This window comes from Hyperolius riggenbachi, chromosome 10, assembly GCF_040937935.1.
Source record: "Hyperolius riggenbachi isolate aHypRig1 chromosome 10, aHypRig1.pri, whole genome shotgun sequence".
In the NCBI taxonomy this organism is placed as follows: Eukaryota; Metazoa; Chordata; class Amphibia; order Anura; family Hyperoliidae; genus Hyperolius; species Hyperolius riggenbachi.
Window position 1 is genome coordinate 57,354,309 of NC_090655.1, and position 24,265 is coordinate 57,378,573.

General features: G+C 43.6%; 1 protein-coding gene across 1 annotated transcript in view; it reads right to left on the bottom strand.

The window, feature by feature from the left end:
• The window catches only part of LOC137534197 (VPS10 domain-containing receptor SorCS3-like), an 872,207-nt gene that overhangs the window by 575,789 nt on the left and 272,153 nt on the right, over positions 1-24,265 (bottom strand). The window contains exon 3 of the mRNA XM_068255595.1: positions 16,234-16,333. Within this exon, the coding sequence (XP_068111696.1) occupies positions 16,234-16,333 (100 nt within the window). The remainder of the gene's footprint in view (positions 1-16,233; positions 16,334-24,265) is intronic.

Below are 24,265 nucleotides of genomic sequence, written 5' to 3' on the forward strand. Positions count from 1 at the left end.
TCATTGTCATTTGCAATCGTTCTGCAGTCCTGGGCAACTCAGGATGCTGTCACCATTCCACCAATAGCTTGTTGCAGCTGAGCTGCAGCTAGATTGCCCTGGATTTCCTGCATGCATGTTGTTGCATAATTCTGCATGTGTTTCTTATGGGGGTCCTTTGCATTCACAGCCATTTAGCAAATGGTAATCAAGCCAGCTCAGGATTTAGTGATTGCCATTCAGCTGTGTGGAGATTTGCATACCTGCATCCATTGGCTGATGCCAGCATAAAAGTCTGCCTCCCATTTCTTACACCGCCCGTCATAGTGGTCACTACGCTGATCTGCTGGGCACCTTGTTACTCTGTATAGTTCTGTTATTGTAGTTCTATGCGACCTTATTACTTGTGCTTTAGCTAGTTCTAGATAAATATATATGCAGACTTGCTAATATATATATTTATTTGTCTGTTAGTTGAGCTATTTTTTATTTTTCTTATTTATTGTGTATTGCCTAGTTCCATGCTTGATAGACGTTCGCTGCTTCCGCAGTGGATCAGTGAAGTCCATTATCCAGATAGCTTGGATTCTGCCATCACCACGTTGGTGACTGGTAGTATTCCTGCTACTCTAGTTTCTGGGAACGTAACTATAGGCTGCGGTTGCTATTAGTTACGTTCTATCCTGTAGTCTTGCCTGGGTGGATGCTTGCTGGTGATTGTTGTTAGCCAGCTTGCTCTGCTTCTGTGGACGTGACTGTGAGCTGCGGTTGCTACTAGTTACGCTCCAATCTATAGTCCTGTCCTGTCTGAATGCTTGCTATCGCTAAGGCAGCGCAACATCGCACTGCGCTGCCATTGTGTTTTATTTGTAGCGATATTGGAAGCCCAGAGCTGCAGTTGCTCTGGACAGCCTGTGTAACCTATTCCATTATCCAGCTCTTAGCCTTGCTGTGCTGGGTGGTCAGAAAGTATGACCCCACAGCATTACACGTGACCACTGTTCAGTTGCGAATAAATCTTTGATAATTTCATCTAAGTCCGTGTCTGGTGGATTCCACTCAGCCGGAGCCTCGTGCAAGCGGTTTCATATAGGTTACACACGGTCTTATTTCCGGAGAAACATTTTCCACAGTGCTTTACATGGTACATAGCTAGGTAAGTAAGTGTATGTCAGTGGAGCTCGCAATTTAATCCCTACCATAGTCTAGGTCTAATTTGATAGGTGAAGGGGTGAAGTTAACCTGGAACATCAAGGAGACACCTGGAATATCCCAAATAAACAAACAAACATGGAGACCACAGAAAGTAACGGTGCAGTTTTATTCTGCAATCATTGAATCCATCGTCACATGATCTGTCTGGTTCAGCTCAGGCTCTGTGCAGAAGAATGTGATACTGCAGCCCATCATCTGATCAACAGAGAGAATCATTGGCTGCAGCTTACATTTTCTGCAGGATCTATACACTAGCAGGTGCAGAAACCACAATTGCCTCTGACCCCTCTCACACTGACCACTCCAACTTAAAACTTCAGGTGTGAAATGGTGACAAATTCTAGATGTGCACAAAGGAGTCTTAGATGCTTTCCTTGCATTGAAGGACATCCGCGGCTATAATTACTAGCGAATTCCCAGAAGACGCAGAGGCACTTGGCCCAGACTGATACCTGCATTTGCCGTATTCTCCTACCACATTGCCCGATGAAGCAGGGCCATTCTGCGAAATGCGCAGCAAAGAACCTTGGAGTGTATCAATAAATTGTCTACTTGGACTGTCCCCACATGTTTTCAAAGTTTTATCCATTGTTATTCTTTTGGCGCCTCTGTTCACCTTGTACTATACGAGTCCACCCCTGGTGGAGAGGTGTTACCCCTTTCTTCTGATCTATGGAGAGCAACTTCTTAACCCTGAGTGGGGACAGGCTTAATCTCCCCACCTGCATCTACAGTGGTTGCCTGTGTGGTAACCCTGGCTTGCGAGTATAAAGATACTTTATCATCAATTCATCCTTACCAGTACATACTACACTATATCGGGCTCTCTGTGTCATTCTTTATTTAATTCCCAGAATAATTGATCCGAGGATTTCAGCTGACTGCCAACCTGAAGTCAGGAAGGAATTTTTCCCATTAAGGCCTCTTCTACATTTGCATTGAGTTACACTGTTTTACCGCAGGGTAACACAATGGCAATGCAAGTCAACGGGGCCTTTTACACTTGTTCATCCTGCCGCAAGCACCACACTTGACGCGCGATGCTTGGGAAAATGGAAGTCAATGGGCGACGCAGTAAAAGGGAACGGAGCACGGTGCATTGAGGCTCGCATGCACAGACCGGCGGGAATCCCGCTGACATACTTCCTGTATAGCAGGGGGTATATCACTGAGCAGGGGGCAGCGCTATGCTTATGACCCTGTTGGACCAGTCTGCCGCAAGGTCAAAGGTTTTTCATTTTTTGCGTTGCGGTGGGATGCAGCAGGAGCATCGCACCTCAATGCAAAAATCAGGTGTAAAACCGGCTGTAAGGTTAATTGGACCGTGCCTTGTAAGGCTAGATGCACACTTAGCAGAAACGCAAACGTTGTGGAAAACGCTGCATTTTTTACGCTAATGGAAGTCTACGGACCGCATGAAAAAACACATATGTATTTTGTATGTGTGCATTTTTAAAAACGCTGGTTTTGTTGCATAATATTCAAAAACGCACATAATGAAAGTCAATGGAAACGCAATGTATTTTGTATGCGTTTTTATATGCGTTTTTTTATTGTTTCGTGATGTATTCCCGCTGCCTGTTGTCTTCCTAGTGATTTGATAAATCGACATATAAAAACGCATACAATACACATACAAAACGCATATGCATGTTGTATGTGCAAACCGCAAACACGTAAAAATGCCCTAAAAAAAACGCGAACGCACTAAAAATGCACACACAGAGATAGAAAAAAAAATAAAAAGACGACAAAAAACGTGACCTTTCACGCTCTGTTATGTGTGCACCCAGCCTAAGGGCGTTTTTTGTCTTTCCCTGGAACAACTAGGACATGTGGGGGAGCAGGAGAGAAAGGTACCTAATGCTTACTTATTATTTATTTTATTTATTTCTATGGTTGGACTTAGGCTGCTTTCACATTGGGACGTTACAGGCGCACGTTACAGCAGCCTGTAACGCAGCCCAACTCACAGTAATGAAAAGTCAATGGGCTGTTCACAGTGCCGACGTTGCGTTACAGTGTAACACTGCACGTTATATGAAAGTGCAGCATACTGTGCGTTATACGTGGTTTTAGCCATGTTAGACTGTTTGCACATGCTCAGTAATGGGTTTTTTTCCGTTTTATTAATGAAGGAGAGGAGGAGGGGAGAGTCCGCTGTTGTGTTTAGCCACATGGCTAATTAATATTCACTGCACTGCAGTGTTTACTTCCTGGAGCGGCCGCTTATTGGCTGGCGGGACCACGTGATGCGGAGTGTTCCGATCACGTGGTCTCTGCAGACTATAGAACAAAAAAGGCACACCAAGAGCCACATAATGCGGCTAAATCTGGCGTCCTTCAACACCACCAGGCGTTGCGTTAGAGGCACGTTATGCGACCTTAACGTCCCCTAAAACGCAACGTCCTGATGTGAAAGAGGCCTTACTGGACTAGAGATGCATGCATATTAGCCATCCTGGGGTCATGTGAGTTTTCTTTTGGGGCTTCATCAAAAGCTCTATGCACATGAAGAACTGGAGGTTAGACACTAGTTATTTGTGTCTGTAATGAGGGCGTATATGCTAACTACATAGAGGCGTGCTACTCCAAAGTACAGCACACGGGTTGAGCCTTAACAGAGGCTGGTGCAGAAGAATCTGCTTCCCTTTGCTTGCTTCTGGGTTTTGCCTCCCTACCTGACCAGCTGCTTTCTTGGGGCCTGAAGAATATCTATTTGACATGTCAGTTTTGCTTTTTTGATAGGAGTGCACTCCTGGTGGAACTGCGGGTCACCTCATTAGATCCATGGGCCATGTCCAGGATCTGTTTTTAAGGGGGAATGTGTGAATGAAGTTTGTTGTTTGTAGCTTTCTCTTACTTATTTAATTAATACATTTTGCAATTTGTAACTAGCCCCAGTGCTCCCTATACCAATTCTTTTTTCTGCAAGTAATAAAATGTGTTGTTTTTATAATTATTCTTTAATTTCTAGATCCAGTGATTATTGTTACTGTAACTTGCAATTATATTTCCCCGGCTGTAAAAGGCAACAAAGCAAGCTGCTCATCTCTCCCTCCCCTTATTAGGGCCTATCTGTAAACTAGTAGCGGTAATTATTCACCACAGTAGTGGATTCATTAGGAGCTGCTAACACATTCCCCACCACAGAACTGCAGCTAATCCAGCAATGGCTAATGAGCATTCAGTACATAGTGTGAAGATATTAAAGGGGTCGTATTGGAATGAGGAAGACCGGCAAAGGGCAGCAGTGACAGAGATTACACAGTCCGCCCCTCTAATCTCAAACGCATCCACTGTAATGAGTGTCTAAATAAGACATTCACTATAACAGACTGCACAATCAGAGCTTGTGTGCATCTAATGGGGGGTGGGTTGGTCTGCTGAATGGGAGCAGATTTGGTGATAGTGCAGGAAGAGGTGAGTACCTAAATAAGGCCATACACATTGATTTTTCCAGCCAATTGGATCAGGGTAAAACTATAGCACAGCATGTCACATTGAGCACAATTAAAAGTAGCTTATGAATTTTCCTTGAATGTATTTACCAGGGTCAGTTCTAGACTGTTTGTGTGAAGGAAACATTACTGGGATGAAACCCAATAGCCCCCCCCCCCCCCCCCCCCAAATAAAGGCTCTGATGATCTGATCTGACGACCTTCAGAGGAGGCGGTGGCTCCTCCTCATTGTACCCAGGCCAGCTGCTGTGGTGACTGTCTGTGTCACAGTCCTTCTCCCTCCTTGAAAGGTGGGAGGATGATAGGAGAGGCAGCCTCACTCACAGCACTTCCAGTTAGAGCTTTAGTACTAGGGTATAGGGTAGGGGGGGGCATCTAGATAGGGGAATGACAGGTAAGGGAAGTTAGTATTAGGCATAGAGACAGGCAGTGGTGTAACTAGAGCTCACTGGGCCCCCCTGCCAAACTTTGGGTGGGGGCGACACTGCTGAACACGGATTAGGGGCTGTCTACAAATCTTTGTCTACCAAACTTTGTATGATTCCTTATCAGTGGCTGAGTAGATGCAGTCAGTAGAACAATTGTGCAGAGTGCAGAAAGTTTTTTCTCTCCATGCCCTTAGTTGTCAGTTGTCTCTAAGGACAGGGGAAACAAACTTCTCCCCCTATGGGGCCCCCTACTGCTTCTGGGCCCCCTGCAGATGCATCCCTTGCAGGGTCTATTGTTACGCCCCTGGAGACAGGGGTATGCCAGGGAAGGGGGGTTAGGGCCAGTTTCTACTAGGGATGAATTGGCAGCATTTCCCTGCAGGAGTCACACATGGGAAACTGCTGTCTATGTGTACAATGGCTTGCCGTCCAGATTGTATGCAAACGTGATTCTAGACGGCATGCTGCATTTTCTGCAGCATGCGTCCAAATCCCTATAGCGATGCATGGCCAGGCTAAGCAATTCAGATGTGTACTTGCATCACTAGAAGTGCCGGCGTGTGTCCTGTGAGACACATGCTGGCTAGGTGGAACCCAGCCCTTGGTGTTAGGTGTATGGATAGGGGAATGCTGGAGGGGGGGGGGGGTGTAAGTGTTAGGCAAATAGACAGAGAAATGCTGGGGAGGGGGGGTAAGTATTAGGCGTATAGATAGGGAAATGCGAGAGGTTAGCATGTTTGGCGAATAAATAGGGTTTGGCTTTGGGAGGATAGTTAGTCTTAAGGCTCATCATACACACGTCCCAACATTCTGCCCAAGTGTCTTCTAAACTTGGTCTGTTGGAAGTTGGGTGTGTGTATGGCTGACAAACAACCAGATTACCAAATGATAACAGGTTGTTTACCAGATCCAACCGATGCATCAATCTGCCCAACTTTCATGTAGGTTGGCCATGTGAGTACAAGTCTTTTAATCAACTTTGTTGTTTTTGGAATGTGGACATGATGTGCAGATTGTCATTTAGCTTGCACGCATAGTATTTATAGAGACACTGAAGCGGAAAAAAAATATGGTATCATGAATTGGTTGTGTAATATGGATAATTACAAGAATTTTAGTAGCAAAGAAAATATTCTAATATTTTTATTTTCAGTTAGTGTTTTTTATAACATTGCATCAGTCTCTAATATTTACAGTTTAGACACTACTTAGCAGTCTAAATGGGTTCAAAAGTTCACTAGACTGCTCTGGAAAATCTTCCCTGCAGAGGGAAAAAAAAGATACATTGGATATCATTCATAAAAGTCTTGTCGGTAATGAGAATCAGTGCGTGAAAACATAGCTGTCGGTATTTTAGACTTCTGGGTGGTCATTCATAAAAATGTTGCCTGTTGCAATACAAGTGCAGAGATTTTCCCAAAAAGTCGGTAGGTTGTCGGTAGGCTTGCGAAAACAGAGAAGCTGGCTGAGTTCCTCAGTGCGCTGCTCTCTCTGCTGCTGCTTGGGACTGGAGGTCTGTCCCATTCACTTACATGTATTCCGCATGAGGGAGCGCTAATCCACGTCCGCATACCGCTTGCTCTAATGTTTATGAATGGACATTTTGTTACTTTTTCTGGATAAATCTAGATAATCACCGCACAAGGTGGAAATTTATCTCTCTGCACGGGAATGTCAGCTTTTCATGCTGAAAAAGCCTTTATGAATGGAGATTTTGCCAAAGTGGTCGGTAAAGTCAGCTGTTTTCAGCATTTCCGCATGTGGGAATGCTTTATGAATGGTAGCCATTGTCTTTTAAAGCTTATTATCTCAAGTGTCTGGCAGAGTTCTCTGAGACTTTGAAAGTCGTGGAGCTTAATGGCTAATTTTGCATACATAACAACTGGAGTTTCTTAGCTCTTCCTTTACTGGAAACCATATTAGACTTGTATCTCTGCTGCTGGTTTTTTTCTTATGCTGGATACACACGGTGCGTTCCGGCACTCGATTACCCGCTCGTTTCCCGGCCACTTGATTATTTCCGAGCATTTCCGATCGCGTTTCGATGATTGTTAGGTCGATTCTCATGTAAAGTATGCCGAATCGACCTAACCATCCATCCGAACACGAATTGAACATGCCGGAAATAATCGAGCGGCCGGGAATTGAGCGGGAAATCGAGTGCGGGAACGCTGTACTTACACATACAAATCATTGGATCATAACTTTTTTTTTGCTTCAGTGTCTCTTTAAGTGAGTTGGTTGTTTAGTCGGTTGGGGGGTGTACGTACTTGTCGTGTGAACAACTTGTGCAATTGGTCGTGTTGTGCGGTTGGATGTGCATTATGTTGTAATGTGCCTTTAGGTGATAGACAAGCCAACAGTAAAATATTGGAAATATAACATTACCAATAGTCCCACATCAGCAAAATCCAGCAGCCACATATAGAAATCCTGTGACAATAGGCATTATCTGCAGAATTATATTTGTTGATGATGCAACAGATTTAGCTCCGAGTCATGGTCTGACTTTATAGGCTTGTAAATGACGTGGTTGAGACAATTAATGGTTGAACAGTTGATAGTCAAATATTTGCCTGTTGTGCTTTATAGAGATATGTTGATTGTTCCACTTAGCTACAAAGTGGCCATACATTAGAACGAATTTGGGCAGATTCGACCAAGAGACAAATTTATCTCTAATAGAATCTGATTAGAGATAAATTTGTCTCTAGTCAAATCTGCCCATACACTACAGGCCGATTCCCATCCGATTTCAGCATGAAATCATCAGGGAATCGGCTAAGCCACCGCATCTGCCCGCCGCTGCCCCCAAAATGTATAAATGTATGTAGTGTAGTGTATTTATACATTAACTGTCCTGTAGCAGCTTCCAAACGGTGTCCGTCCATCTTGCTGGGTAAGCCGCATACACGCTAGCGGCGCATAGCGTCTGACATCAGACGCTATGCCCTGCCGGTGAGATGGACGGAAACCGCGTGGAGGCTGACACCAGACAGGTAATGTATAAATGCACTACACTACATACATATATACATTGCGGCGGCAGTGTGGGGGGGGGGTGTTTTGTCGTCTCGTCGCTCGTTCGCAATTTGGCCACCGTCCCGCCGCGCACCCGACCAACCAACTTTAGCCCGAAATTTTCCAGCATGCGCGACCGACCGTGCGGCCAATTTCTGTCCCGAAATTGGTAGCTTTATCGGTCGGGCATGCACTTGGAAGCACCAATTTTCATCCAATTTGATTATAATAATCGAATTAGATGGTCGATTGGTCGGCTAATGTATGGCCCCCTTAATAAAATTAGAACAATACACTTGAACTAGGCAATAAAAGTGCAACTCTTGAGCTACCGAGCTATGAGTAAATACATTAAGATCCAGTACAAAAGATTGGTATACAGAATGAAATGATCAGCTGCATGCCAGCTATTATTTATTATTTATTTATTTATGAATTAAAGGGGATAATATTTAATTAATGCACTTCTGGAATCCAGGTGTGGGTATGTGTGTAGAATGAAGCAGAAGTGTAGTGCAGGAGACAAAGACAACATAAAATACCGTAGATGTGCAAAATAGAAGTCAAACGTAATACATTTAAAAGGAGAGCATAAAAAAATGTACATACAGTACACGATAGGGATCTGTGTCGTATGCAGACATCGGTAAATAAGATTAACTGCACAAATGGCAAAGCAACTCCTTATTACTATTACTATCTTTTGAATCATTATTACTCCACCTGCTATGTTTAGCACTGCTCCCATTCATTCGCTTAAAACTGTATTACTACTTATCGCACCTAAATGATCTATATATTGTTTATATTTTTTAGGACAAATTAGGCTTTTAGTGGGTGAATAATTACATTATTTTCTATGCATTTTAAAGAGAAAAGAGCAAACAGACTATTTCTCCATTACTTCTATTATAACTTTACAATAAACAGTTACCGTAAATCCACACATTTTATTTGCTTATTCATCCTGGTTATTACATTTAGATTATACTCCTAGTACAATGTATGGTGACAAATATCATATTTGTAAATAATGCGTCTTTCTTTTTGTGTTTTTTTTTTTTTTTTTGCTTTCTCATAGTACACCATTGATGAGTACAAGCCCTTATTTGCAAAAATAACAGTGATATACCCTCATGGCATTCATATTTAAAAAGCCAAGTTTCTATGGTGACAAACATTTTCTTTTATATTCTGTCACTTTATTTTCATTTTACAAGTCTTTTATTTTGGTACAGAATATACGAAAATGTTATTGCTTTTGATTCAGTTTGTCACTAAAGAGAATACACAAGACATGGGCCTCAACCTTAAAACACCCTAAAATCTATTCTACTACTTATCTTGGTTAAAATGTTACCATGTCTCATGTAGTTTTGCTAAAACTTTCCCAAGTTTGGGACAAACTCTATCCAACATTAAAAGTAATTTTTAAAATTATCAATCTATTTTTTCATGTGACGGGGGTCCAAGATTTAAAACACACCAAAATGTATTCTACAACTTGTCACGGTTAAAATGTTCCTAATTAGAATAGAAAAAATATTAGATAAACTGATAGGTAAAGAACAGTCTGGGTTTAGAAAAGGCCATCAAATGCGAAATAATATCTTCTCTGCAATCAGTTTTCAGTATAGAGCAAGGCTTAAGATCACACAGTCCGCCCCTCTAAACTATTTATGTGACTAAAGATAAAAATTAACAGGCCCAAATATTTTTTACAACAAGCAAACTGCAGCGAGTCCCTGTGGAATAGGCCTAGTCAGGTCTATGTTGCCGGTGCACAATCCCTCTGTGGGTCACCACTCCACACACGGTTCAATGTAGTAAATACGAAGGAGACACTCAATTGGCTTCAAACTTGCGTTTTATCAAATCCCAGTAATACACAAATATTTTTTACACCAATACTGTTGTCCTATGGGCAAGTACCTCGCTCTGTGACAGCTTAAAGTGAGCAGATGTTCATTATGTTCTGAGACACAGATGAGAAAACTCCATGTATGGCAAACAGTTAAGAAAAATAAATACATTTTTTTTCCTCGGCCACCTTCTTTAGCTGCAGCAGAAGCGTTCCATCATCTCAACCTTAGCATATTTTATCTCCGCCAATGCTTTAATCTAATCAGAGTGACTGAATCGATACAAGAACTAATTGATTTTCTGCCCCAGTAAATAATTTATGGGTGTCTTTTTAACAATAAATGAGGGAGTAATTTTAATCTAACTGGTTGGACAGGTCAGGGGGCCTCTCGATCAACGTCATGCTGTGTCATGTGCCTGACTGCAGTCACCTCACGGGAAAAGTTTTAAACTCGGAGAGCGAAACTCACAGGCAGGCTGCGGCCTAGTTACATCTGTATATCCTGCAGCAGACGGCTTCCAGGCAGGCTGCGGCCTAGTCACGTCTATATATCCTGCAGCAGACAGCCGCTGTGCTTCTCATTTTCACTTTATTTGGATTCATTATCAGCATGTTTGTCGGCGCAGTGTACATTTAAATGCTAATAGAGCGTTGCAACGAAGCAAGGTTGCAATAAACTTCTGATTTTTTTTCCCCTTCCGCCGAGCTTTTCATTCTTTATGTTAGACGTTTCCTGAGTTGAATAACATCCAGGAACTTGTTGTTCTAATTAGGTATAAATATCTGCCCCGAGGGAGACTAGCGCATCTAATTTCCCTGACTTCCTTCTGCTGTTCAAATAATTTTCAGAATTAATGCCACGGTTCCAACACCTGTATTTATGTCTGAACTATCATTTTTTTATTATTATTATTCTGAGGGGAGAAAAAAGGTTTGTTTCTTTTAGTCTAGAGACTAGTCGCACCATCCTGTAAGGTGGCAGAGAGGCCAAATATTACACTGTGCAAAGTAATAGAAAGTTGATTATTACAGTAAAACTTTACTAAAAGACAGTGAAAAGGGGGGGGATCCAGACATTGCAAAGTGAGAAATTAATAAATAGAACATAGATCAAGAAAAGATTGATACTCACCGTGTAAATCGTACAGGTTTGATCCATCGTGACCCTGAGGCTGGTTTCACACAGTTTTTTGTCATCGGCGATGCAGCGCGTCGTGCCCGTGGCACCGCATTGCACCGCCAGAAACAGGCCTTCAGCGAGCACTGCGTTAGTACACAGTGTTTCCTGTCTGGCAATCTTCCAAGCAGGAAGTGACACGCACTTGAGGTCACTTCCTGCCTCGGGTATGCGGAAGTGCACGGAAGTGCATTGTAAAAAAATGCTTCCGTGCATGCGCGTGCCGCCAACTTTTTAAAAATCCCAGCGATGGCATAAACTAACACGACTTCCGGTCCGACGCAGAACGACGGAGGTTGTTGCGGATGCCGCACGGTAACATAGTTCTGCGCTAGCGTTAAATTGGGCATTTCCAGCGCAGCGTACCGCAACGTGGGAAGTATAAACTTCCCCATAGCTTTTCCTTAGGCTACGGTAGCAGTGCGGCAATTTGCCACAGTGCATCTTTACTGCTGGCAGGCTTAAAAAAAAAAACAACGGACAGCACCAACTGCCAAAGTGTATCCACAAATGTCCACTTATTGGTCCTGTACCTATAACAAAGGGTTTATAAGGATTACCAGGGGACTGCTATTTCGAGTACAGTAGAATCCTTTTACAGTAAACTCCAAGGGACCAGTTGTTGGGAAAGTAGTTTAATAGAGCAGAAGTTATTTTATCAGATTTAGTCATACTCGGGCATATAAAGTGTTCCATAGTACTGTATCTTCACTCAATAATTGGGATTAACTTTGCCTTTTCAATGCTTCAGCAAGCGAGCACAGACAGCGTATAAACTTGATCAATTTCAATATTTTATTTTTGGAGTTTTTTAAAAGACATTTAACAAGCAATAAAACAGTAATCATTGAAAGTATACAATTCCATATATATGAACATATCCTGTAAAAAGAGTCAAGCTCAACATATGAAATTTTCAGTAATACAACAATACAGAAACACGGAAGTTTTGTAATCACCAAATATTATGCACAGATTTATATTAAGAAAAAAATTAGTACTATAACTCTTTAATCATCAAGACATCCAAATAGAAGATACATATACGTATAGTGGCTAAAGTAAACACGCATTTCAAATAGCGTCATCTTCCGTAGAAATCTGCAATAGCACGAGTATCCATTACTTAACAAACGCCCTTCAGATTTTTAACATAGACTCTATTTAAATCTTATGAAACTTCTACTGTACATACTTTATACCTACTTGGCTAAAAATATCTAAGACCGTCAGAATAGTCAAAAACTAAACGTTTTGACATGAACTTGAAGTAAATTAAGAGGTCATTATTTACTATAAGAGCTAGAAATTAGGAATAATATCTTAAACATCTGTCTGGAACCATTCTTCCCTGAGTTGTGTGAAGTATATATCTCTTACTCTACTGTGACGGAGTACTAGTTATTTTGTCTAGGGTTCCTCTCAACCTGGAAAATGGGGGTTTTTCACCTCCCTACTGAGATTCCAGGGAGTGGAACCTCAGTCCAATTAGCGTCACAGAGCACTATTAAGATAAATAATTAAGAGAGATACAAACTAACAGGGCAAATGACCTTTCTCCTAATGTAAAAGTCAAACTCCAAACTTGGTTGACCACTTAAGGACCAGGGGATTTTCTTCTGATCGGTGCTGCGTGGACTCTCCAGCCCGCAGCACCGATCAGGGAATAGCCAGGGTGATCAGACTTCCCCCCTTTTTTCCCCACTAGGGGGATGTCCTGCTGGGGGGGTCTGATCGCCACCGGCTACCCGCACTTTCCGGGGGGGCTCTTCAAAGCCCCCCTCCGGAACGCTTTCCGCCCTCCCCGGCTTTCCCTCCCTCTCCCTTACCCTCCAAGCGGCACAGGACGGATATCTGTCCTGCGCCTGATAGGATAGGCTTCTGCCTATCAGATGCCGGCGATCCCCGGCCAATCAGAGGCCGGGGATTGCCGATCTACGTCACGGCGCTGCTGCGCAGCAGCGCCGTGTGATGTAAACAGCGGGGATTTCTTCTCCGCGTGTTTACATTTTGCCGGCGAGCCGCGATCGGCGGCTCTCCGGCTGTTCACGGAGACACCCTCCGTGAACTGGCATGGAAAGGCCGCTCGTTCGAGTCTGTACGCTACCATCTGTACCTTGTTGATGTTGTATGCCAATTGCCGTTTGTCCACAAAAAATTCCGGGTACGGTGCCCGCCGTACTTGGCGAATAAAGTTGATTCTACCTGCAGGGTGCATTGTAGTATATTTATAGGTAGGAGTTCCCGCAGGTGTTACGGGCTGGGCTATAGGTCAGTCATATGAGCATACAGCCTGACCTATAGTTATTGACTAGACAAGCCTGACAGTAACTTTTGCCAGTTTAATTTTGGCTTAATTTTTGAAAAGGTTTTATATTTTTGGGCAAAGACAAAAATATTTGCATGGGCAGGAGAAGAACCCATTTTCCTCAAATACATTAAAAACAATCCAAATAAGAATACACGTGTAAGTTTTCACTTTGCATAAAGGTGTTTTGTAAAATGATAGATTTTTTTCGTGGAAATGCAAATCCTTATTTTAAAAGCAAAAATTACTTTGGTAAAAATCCAAGCTTGTAATCCTCAATAATGCAATTTCTATTCCAAACAACTTTTATCAAAAGGATCTTGTAGCAGCCAAAGATGTGCTCATTAAGGCAAGAGTGGATCTGGCAAAAAACTCGGATTTCTCAAATCCAAATTACTCAAAACTTTAACAATCCCTCAAAATATTGTTCTTGACAAAGCTTTAATCTCAAGGTTCTAAGGGCTTTTGGTCTTCTATAGATTAGTAGTGGCCACAGCTGTGAGGTTTTGTATTCGTTCCTTGCCAAAAACAAAACAAAGGGGAAAACTATGATGACCGAGATCCAGAGAGCTTGTTTTTGCCAGTTTCGTGATATATATATATATATATATATATATATATATGTGTGTGTGTGTCGAGAAGCAATTCATTTACCTGTTGAGCTCCAACAAAGGACTTTTTCTCGTACAAATAACAAGGCCTTAACAGATTTGGTATGAGTATTCTTTCCATCCTCCAATTACTGCTTAACGTGTGGGGTCCATGTGAAAATGGCGCCTGCGAATAATGGCGCACGGTGTTGCCGCTAATCAGTTTGACGCTTATCGCTATTTAACGTTAAAGCCTCATTGTTATTTAGCGTTAACACACAAAACCCTCTCTGTACTTATCCCTAAACCTAAGACCCCCTGGTGCTGCCTAAACCTAAGCACCCCCCTGGTGGTGCCTAACCCTAAGCACCCCCCTGGTGGTGCCTAAACCTAAGCACCCCCCTGGTGGTGCCTAACCCTAAGCACCCCCTGGTGGTGCCTAACCCTAACCACCCCCCTGGTAGTGCCTAACCCTAAGCACCCCCCAGGTGGTGCCTAACCCTAACCACCCCCCAGGTGGTGCCTAACCCTAAGCACCCCCCAGGTGGTGCCTAACCCTAAGCACCCCCCTGGTGGTGCCTAAACCTAAGCACCCCCCTGGTGGTGCCTAACCCTAAGCACCCCCTGGTGGTGCATAACCCTAGTGTTCCATTAAATCCATTCACTGTTTTGCAGTTAAAAAACTTCTGCAGGTTGGCTCATGTAGGGCGCTATTGATAAATAACGTTACTGTGCACAATAACGTCTGCTGTTTGGCACATGAACGGCACTATTGATAAATAACGTTAGTGTGTGCCGTTTTTCTTCTTTTTTCGCTGTGCGCCATCATTATGCAGTACTAATGATAAATAGCGATAAACATATCTTTTTAATGCGGCGCCATTTTTATGTATAGGCGCTGTGCGCTATTATTCACTGATCCGAACGTGTTAGCCTATTTATACTTTGGTTAAAGTATCTTAAAATGGTGATCTAATGCAATATACCTGTATTATTGCTTTTATCCTTATTTTAACAAGGAAGCATGTTAGCCATAGTGTTTACAGCACCATACTGCCTCATGGCCAGTGGCATAACTATAGCCCCCATGACAGCAGAAGGCAGGGGTGGGAGCTATAAAATGACCACTCCTTCTCCCCCTTCTGCAGCGGGGCAATGTGATATTTACCTGTTCCAGCGCTGCTTCAGGTCTTTTCTGTTTCCAGCATCCACACGCTTTACACCTCTGGTATACCTCTGGCTCCTGATGCACGTCACATGATTGAGAGGCGGAGGTGTGCAGTGTAGAGTGTAAGACTGGTGGGAAGAATAAATGAGACCCAGCGCAGCGCTGAAGCAGGTAACTATTACATACACTGCTCCACTGTCCTACTCTGCAACATGGGCTGCTCCACTGTGCTACTCTGCAACATGAGCTGCTCCACTGTCCTACTCTGCAACATGGGAAGAGGGTGACAAGGAGGTTAAAGTATACCTGAGGTGACATGTGACATGATGAGCTAGACGTGTATGCCCAGTGCCTTGCACACAGATAACTAGGCTGTGTTCCTTTTTTTCCCTTCTCTGCCTGAGAGAGTTAAACTTTAGGTATGCAAGTGACACTTTCTGTCCAGGTCGGGATCAGTTCAGACTATAGCATAACCCGCACTGATAAGTAATTACAGCCTTAAAATACTTTCCTGTCAGTAAATGGCTTCCTGGAGCAGGAAAGAGATAAAAAGGGTCAATAACTCACAGATTTGAGCTCTGGAATAAGTCTCGAGTAGAGACAATGAAACAGTAAAAACTAAAAAACTAGATTAAAAAATAAAATAAAACTGTGGGATATCTAAAAAAGACATTTTTTAGGAGGTGGAGGATAAATACAATTGTTTTTCTCATTAGTTTATTTTCACTTAGGACGTCCTTAGGATGTCCTTTTAGGTGTGTGCATTTTTGGCGGGGGGGTTACTGGGCCTGGGCTAAATTTGCAGGGTTATTTTTACTTTCCTGATTGGGTAACAATCTTCCCAGAGACCAGAAGGAGTGCAGAGGAACCATTTAAAAATGGGGAGAAGAGTCATTTTGAAAGGACATTTTTCAAGCCATGGACATTATAGAAATACATCATTAAGGCACATATACACACCCCAGTTATAAGCCAGGATCATGGGAAAGCAAAGAATTATATAAGACCACATGCTCCCTCACCTTTCTCTTATTGGTGGGGCTTACGTAGAGGTAGCTGAGGACAGTCTTCAGCCCCACCTTTTCATTAAACTTCTCATACGTTGTTCCATAGTCTGTTGACCTAGAGAAACCAAACAAAACTTTTAGTTTTCCTCAACCGGCAGACATACATTTTCTTTGTTCCCGAAGACCTGCAGAGAACATCATCTAAAAAATTTTTTTAGTTTTTTTTTTTCATAATTAAAGTACACAGCCCTGAGACAACTCGATCTGCCTTACCCTCTATACATTTTGGATCTGGTTTAAAGGACTGACAGAACCGACAGGTTTTGGACTGATCCATCTCCTCATGGGGGTTTCTCAGAGTTTGCTTTGTTTTCAAAAGCATTTCCTGAACGGCAGTTGCTAAGTCTAACTGCCAAAATAGTGTGCAAGTGAGTAGGGAGGCTGGCTCGTATCTTACTATTTTGGCTGTTCAGGAAATGCTTTTGAAAACAAAGAAAACCGTGAAAATCCCCCATGAGGGCTAGTCCAAAACCTGTCAGTTCTGTCAGATTTTAACTTTTTTTTGTTGTCGTTGGCGTGGCGCTTTAAAGTTTGTGTGTTCTGTGCTAGCTGTCCCCAATCACTGTACAGAGAGAGCGCTAATGTTTTTCCTAGGATCTGATGGAGCCACTCTCCTAACCAAGGGATCACCACTTGAGCCACTTTGCCTTTCTCATTCCACCGCTTTTCCAGGTTCTCTTTCAGGCCCTGACACTTTTCTAGCTTCTCATACTGCTTCTTTCTGATGTTGCTGTCATTTGGCACCACTACATTCAACACAACCGCTTTCTTCTGAACCTTGTCTACCATGATGTCCAGTTGATTGGAAGGCACCGATTTGTCCACTTGTATTTGAAAGTCCCACAAGATCTCAGCCCTGTTATTCACTATGACCTTTCTTGTAACCTCCTCTGCAGACCCAAAAAGGAACTGTAGTGAAAACATAATGAATAAAATGGCTAATTTTTTTTTTACAGTATTCATTTATAGATTATTTAGTTAGTGTTTGCCTATTGTAAAATCTAATCAGAAGGAGGAAGAGACTGATCGGCACAAGATGATGGAACAGCAAATCTTGTGGGTAACAGGTGTAGTGGCTGAGCCTCCAGACCAAACAGTCAAAGGTAAACAGCAGCAGTAGAGTAAAGAGTCCCGGCATCAACCGCTCAGAGGCAGTGTTATTTCTGCCTCTGAAGAAGCAGGCTATGCCTGTGAAACGGCTGTCTGGCTTACACTTTACCTCATTGCCAGGTGTATTGGGGATGTATTAAAGGTGTGTTTTGATTGACTCCATTGCGATTGGTGCCCGGACTCTTTACTCTACAACTACTGTTTATCATTTTAAAGTAATTTCTCTCCCTGATTTACATTCTGAAATGTATCACAGGTGGTGACATCTTTAGTTCTGCCAGGTGATCTGTACGGAATGCCAGTTACTGAAAATTCTATGCACAGAGGGAGATAGTGGCTTTTTCCGACTGCCAAGCAAGCAGTATTTCCTGCAATGCAATGAGTTTCACAGAAAGCAGACTGTTAGGACCATGGTCATGACATCACACTGTGGTATATATTTCGCCACAATATCAGCCACCACTTCCCCCCCATCTATTTGAGAAAAGGTAAAGATTTAGTGTGGGAAAGGGGGTATCAGCTCCTGATAGGGATAATGTTTTATCATTGCTTACAGTTCCTCTTTAAAAAGTTACACTATGATGAAAACTAGAACAATTAATACTCACATTTACACACACATATAAGATGCACATTTGACCCAAAGTAAATGCACTGTAATTCTTTTTTTTTTTTTTTACTTCCTACGTAGCTGTCGCTTACAGTTATTATGTCTGTCAACTCTTATCTTTTACTGTTTTTGACTAGTTCATCTATCACCTTAAGAAACAGAACATTAGTAGCAAAGATATGAGTCTCATATTGTTTCCAGGGCAGGAAGAGTTAAAAGAAATTAAAAAAAAAAAAAACCTTCAGTCCGTTTATGCAAAAGAGCTTCTCTGAGCTATTTGACCCACAGTCCTGTTTCCTAAAGCACTTAAAAAGCCAAGAAACAGTGGCCCATATGCAATTTACTTTTTCTCCTGATTTTTCTCCTAGGTGATATTTTTACATCTCGTCATAAAATGCCTTTTAAACAACTAGAAAGCAAGAAAAATACTCAAAATAACTTTGATAGTACTTTTTTTTTTTTACTAAATTGTAGGTACTTTTTCAGTAGTAAAACACTTAAACGTTATTTTAAAGAGAAAATGAAAATGATCTCCTAGGAGAGAACTCAGGAGAAAAAGTTAATTGCATATTGGTCCGTGAGAGACCACTTCAGATAAGGTTTTACTGTAGGAAGGTTCAAAGGGTCATCAGCTCTGCTCTGTTTTATAGCTTAAAAGACAGTGTGATTCCTAAACTACTAATATGACAGAATGATGCAATGTTATAAAAACAATCTATATAACTTAAAATATAAATATGAGACCATTTTCTTTGCTACTAATGTTCTTTTTGTTATCTGTACTACACATACAATTCATTACATCATTTGCTTTACGGTTCTTAACACGTACCTGAAGTGACATGTAATTTGATGAGATAAACCTGTATATACAGTCTCAATCCTGTTTAGAACTTGGCTGTGCTCATTTTTTTAAGATTGCATCAGCCTGTCACTGCTGCTGTTTAGAATCCCCACTCAGCTTTGTTTAGGTAGAAATGATACAGAACTAATGATAACCCTTCACACAGTAAAACCCCATTAGAATCCTTATCTCACTGTTTCTCATCTGTTTTGTACTCTGTTTACTGTTCAGGAAACCAATTTCAACATCCTGTCGACAAGCTCTTTTGACAAGATGACAACTGAAGTTTTTTTTGTTGTTGTTTGTTTGTTTTTTAGCTCTTGCTATACAGGAAAACAGAAATGGACTTTATTTTCTCACTTGAGCTAGTATTATATGTACCCATGTTTATCTAATCTCATCATATGTCTCTTAAAGCTAATGGGAACCCCTATGTAAATAAAAAAAATTCAGATACTCACCTAAGGAGAGGGAAGGCTCGGTCCTAATGAGCCTTCCCTCTCCTCTCCGGGTGCCCCCGGTGCTGCGCTGGCTCCCCCGTTCACATCCCCTGCCGAGGGGACTTCAGAAAGTCTTCGGGAGCTGAGTCCTCCCGAAGACAGGCGGCTCCACACTGCGTATGCGCAAGTGCGTCATAGAGGGCGCTCGCGCGTGCTCAGTGTAGAGTGGCCCTTCTTCGGGAACACTCAGGCTCTCGAAGCATTTCCAAAGTCTCCCTTCGGCCGGAAAACAGCGGTATTTGACCGAAACGGTCGAATACCGCTACGGGGGAGCCAGGACAACAGCGGGGACCGGGAGAGGAGAGGGGATGCTCTATGGGACCCAGAGCCTCCCTCTCCTTAGGTGAGTATATGACTTTTTTATTTAAAAACGGGTTCCCATTCACTTTAAGGTACACTTTAAAATATGATGGTTAACCATACTATCCCATTAATAAAAACACATTAGTAGATACATACTTGTTCTACTTACATAACATATATTGTACTGTTCACATTTGGATTTCAGTGAATTTTATATAGTAAATAAAAAGAAAATTTTTCCAGGAATTTTCCATCTTTACTGTCTATGACAGAAGCTAAACCTGATGTAATTTCCTCCCTTACTCTTTTCTGAAATGGTGTATGCAGAACTGCATGGTCATATCTAGTTTGCTTTGTAAACACGTGTGAGCAGAATATAGATTAATTTCAGCAGCTTCCACAGAGGGATGAGGTGATTTATCTTCCACCTCACTCCTCCTCTTGTCACACTGAACTGTCCTCATCCAATCAGCAAGTAGCGGGAATGTGGGAGGGGAAGAAAGGAAGATAACAAGCTTCCCTCTCACTGGCAATGTACCAGAAAAGAGTCAGGCTGATTGAGATATGATTCATTACAGCAGACCCATTTATGATTATACTGGAATGCTTGCAATGCAGGGTCAGGCTGTAGACTGCATAATAAACACAGAGCAATGGATAATAGGAATGTGATTTTATGGCTGTCAATCCCTCTTTTAGAGAAAGTCAATAGATACAACCGTTTCTCTCATAGGTTTATTTTCTTTTCAGGTTTAAGTGATGATCGTAATCATGTTATGATTATGCAAAGTTTCACATTTTCTTAATTAAGCCTATACATAATTATGATTTGTAAATTCAATTGATTTTGTATAATCATTCTTAATTTAACGTAATTTTTTGCATAATTTCATGACAACTTTAGCAGCGAATAGGAAAGCCCCCATACAGGCTATTGACACCAAAATTGCTACACATGTTAAAGCGGATCCGAGATGAAAAACTAACTATAACAAGTAACTTGTCTATATATGTTATCTAACGTTTAGATAGTTTACACAGCAAATCTAGCTGCAAACAGCTTCAACAGATTATGATTATTTATTCCTGTGATACAATGAGGGCAGCCATGTTCTGTTTGTCACATTGTCACAGGCTGAGGTCTGGAGATGCCATCAGCTTGCCTGTGTGTAAATTCAGTCCCCTCTCCTCCTCCCCTCTGCCTCTGAAATCAATGGCTAGTAGAGTTGGGCCGAACGGTTCGCCGGCGAACGGTTCCTGGCGAACTTCGGTGGTTCGCGTTCGCCTCCCGCAGGCGAACGTTTGCGGAAGTTCGCTTCGCCCAGTTCGCATCAAAAAACAAAATTTTTACCCTCCATTTCACTGTCAGCAGACATGTTATGGTCAAACACACTGCTTGAGGACCCGCCCACCCTCCCTTCAAGCTAGGTCCTTTATACCATTTGACTCAGTTGTCTGCCTACACTAATTAGTTATGGGACAGCTGCTACACTCTCTGCTAGTGAGATTTTAATTGGCCTCCCACCTCCCTCCTCCCTCCTCCCACCTCCCACCTCCCACCTCCCACCTCCCTCCTCCCACCTCCCACCTCCCACCTCCCTCCTCCCACCTCCCACCTCCCTCCTCCCACCTCCCACCTCCCACCTCCCTCCTCCCTCCTCCCTCCTCCCACCTCCCACCTCCCTCCTCCCTCCTCCCTCCTCCCTCCTCCCTCCTCCCTCCTCCCACCTCCCACCTCCCTCCTCCCTCCTCCCACCTCCCTCCTCCCTCCTCCCACCTCCCTCCTCCCTCCTCCCACCTCCCTCCTCCCACCTCCCTCCTCCCACCTCCCTCCTCCCACCTCCCTCCTCCCACCTCCCTCCTCCCTCCTCCCTCCTCCCACCTCCCTCTTCCCACCTCCCTCTTCCCTCTTCCCACCTCCCACCTCCCTCCTCCCACCTCCCTCCTCCCACCTCCCTCCTCCCACCTCCCACCTCCCACCTCCCTCCTCCCACCTCCCTCCTCCCACCTCCCACCTCCCACCTCCCACCTCCCTCCTCCCACCTCCCACCTCCCTCCTCCCACCTCCCACCTCCCTCCTCCCACCTCCCTCCTCCCTCCTCCCACCTCCCTCCTCCCTCCTCCCTCCTCCCTCCTCCCTCCTCCCTCCTCCCACCTCCCTCCTCCCACCTCCCTCCTCCCTCCTCCCACCTCCCTCCTCCCACCTCCCTCCTCCCACCTCCCTCCTCCCACCTCCCACCTCCCTCCTCCCTCCTCCCTCCTCCCTCCTCCCTCTTCCCTCTTCCCTCTTCCCACCTCCCACCTCCCACCTCCCACCTCCCACCTCCCTCCTCCCACCTCCCTCCTCCCACCTCCCTCCTCCCACCTTCCACCTCCCACCTCCCACCTCCCACCTCCCACCTCCCTCCAACCCTCCAACCCTCCAACCCTCCAACCCTCCAACCCTTCAACCCTTCAACCCTTCAACCCTTCAACCTATTCCCTCCTCCCTCCGGGAGGAGGGTGTCTTCTGGCAGGGAATTATACTTTTTTAAAAGCCAGTATATATCATACCATAGCTGGGAATTGAACCCAGATCACACTGCATGGTGGACACGTCAGTGCATCACCCTAAGCACTGTACCACTACAGTAGTAAGTGAAGCTACCGTAAAATGTACCATTAATGCTCAATGCAATAGAACCATTAGGTTGCTTAAAGGAGAACTGTAGTGAGAGGTATATGGAGGCTGCCATATTGATTTCCTTTTAAGCTATACCAGTTGCCTGGCAGCCCTGCTGATCTATTTGGCTGCAGTAATAATAATAATTATAATCCAAACATTTGTATAGCGCTTTTCTCCTGTCAGACTCAAAGCGCTCAAGAGCTGCAGCCACAGGGACGCACTCAAGAGGCCACCCTGCAGTGTTAGGGAGTCTTGCTTTGAACTCCTTACTGAATAGGTACTTGACCTAGCCAGGATTCGAACCCTGGTCTCCCATGTCAAAGGCAGAACCCTTAACCAGTACACTATCCAGCCACTGTTGTGTGAATCCCACCAGAAACAAGCATGCAGCTAATCTTGTCAGATCTTACAAAAATGTCAAACACCAGATCTGCTGCATGCTTGTTCAGGGTCTAGGGCTAAAAGTATTGGAGGCAGAGGATCTGCAGGATAGCCAGGTAACTGGTATTGCTTAAAAGGAAATCAATATGGTAGCCTCCATATACCTTTCACTACAGTTCTCCTTTAAAGGGAACCTTAACTGAGAGTGATATGGCTGTTTCCTGTAAACAATACCAGTTGCCTGGCAGTCCAGCTGATCTTTGTGACTGCAATAGTGGCTGAATCACACCCTGAAACAAGCATGCAGCTAATCCAGTCTGACTTCAGTCAGAGCACCTGATCTGCATGCTTGTTCAGGGGCTGTGGCTAAAAGTATTAGAGACACAGGATCAGCAGGCGATTCAGGCAACTGGTATTATTTTAAAAGGAAAAATCCATATCCTTCTCCGTTTAGGTTCCCTTTAAGGATTTGTAGCATAAAAGCCAACTCACATTGGCTGGGATTCGAACCTGGGTCTCACTGTATGGTGGACAAGCACACTATCCACTATACCAACTGAAGCTGGCCTGAAATTGCTGGCCTGAAATTGCTGGCCTGAAATTGCTGGCCTGAAAACAAGCTGCATCACACCCTGAAACAAGCATGCAGCTTGTTTTCAGGCCAGCAATTTCAGGCCAGCATTTTCAGGCCAGCATTTTCAGGCCAGCATTTTCAGGCCAGCATTTTCAGGCCAGCTTCAGTTGGTATAGTGGATAGTGTGCTTGTCCACCATACAGAGAGACCCAGGTTCGAATCCCAGCCAATGTGAGTTGGCTTTTATGCTACAAATCCTTAAAGGGAACCTAAACGGAGAAGGATATGGATTTTTCCTTTTAAAATAATACCAGTTGCCTGAATCGCCTGCTGATCCTGTGTCTCTAATACTTTTAGCCACAGCCCCTGAACAAGCATGCAGATCAGGTGCTCTGACTGAAGTCAGACTGGATTAGCTGCATGCTTGTTTCAGGGTGTGATTCAGCCACTATTGCAGTCACAAAGATCAGCTGGACTGCCAGGCAACTGGTATTGTTTACAGGAAACAGCCATATCACTCTCAGTTAAGGTTCCCTTTAAAGGAGAACTGTAGTGAAAGGTATATGGAGGCTACCATATTGATTTCCTTTTAAGCAATACCAGTTACCTGGCTATCCTGCAGATCCTCTGCCTCCAATACTTTTAGCCCTAGACCCTGAACAAGCATGCAGCAGATCTGGTGTTTGACATTTTTGTAAGATCTGACAAGATTAGCTGCATGCTTGTTTCTGGTGGGATTCACACAACAGTGGCTGGATAGTGTACTGGTTAAGGGTTCTGCCTTTGACATGGGAGACCAGGGTTCGAATCCTGGCTAGGTCAAGTACCTATTCAGTAAGGAGTTCAAAGCAAGACTCCCTAACACTGCAGGGTGGCCTCTTGAGTGCGTCCCTGTGGCTGCAGCTCTTGAGCGCTTTGAGTCTGACAGGAGAAAAGCGCTATACAAATGTTTGGATTATAATTATTATTATTACTGCAGCCAAATAGATCAGCAGGGCTG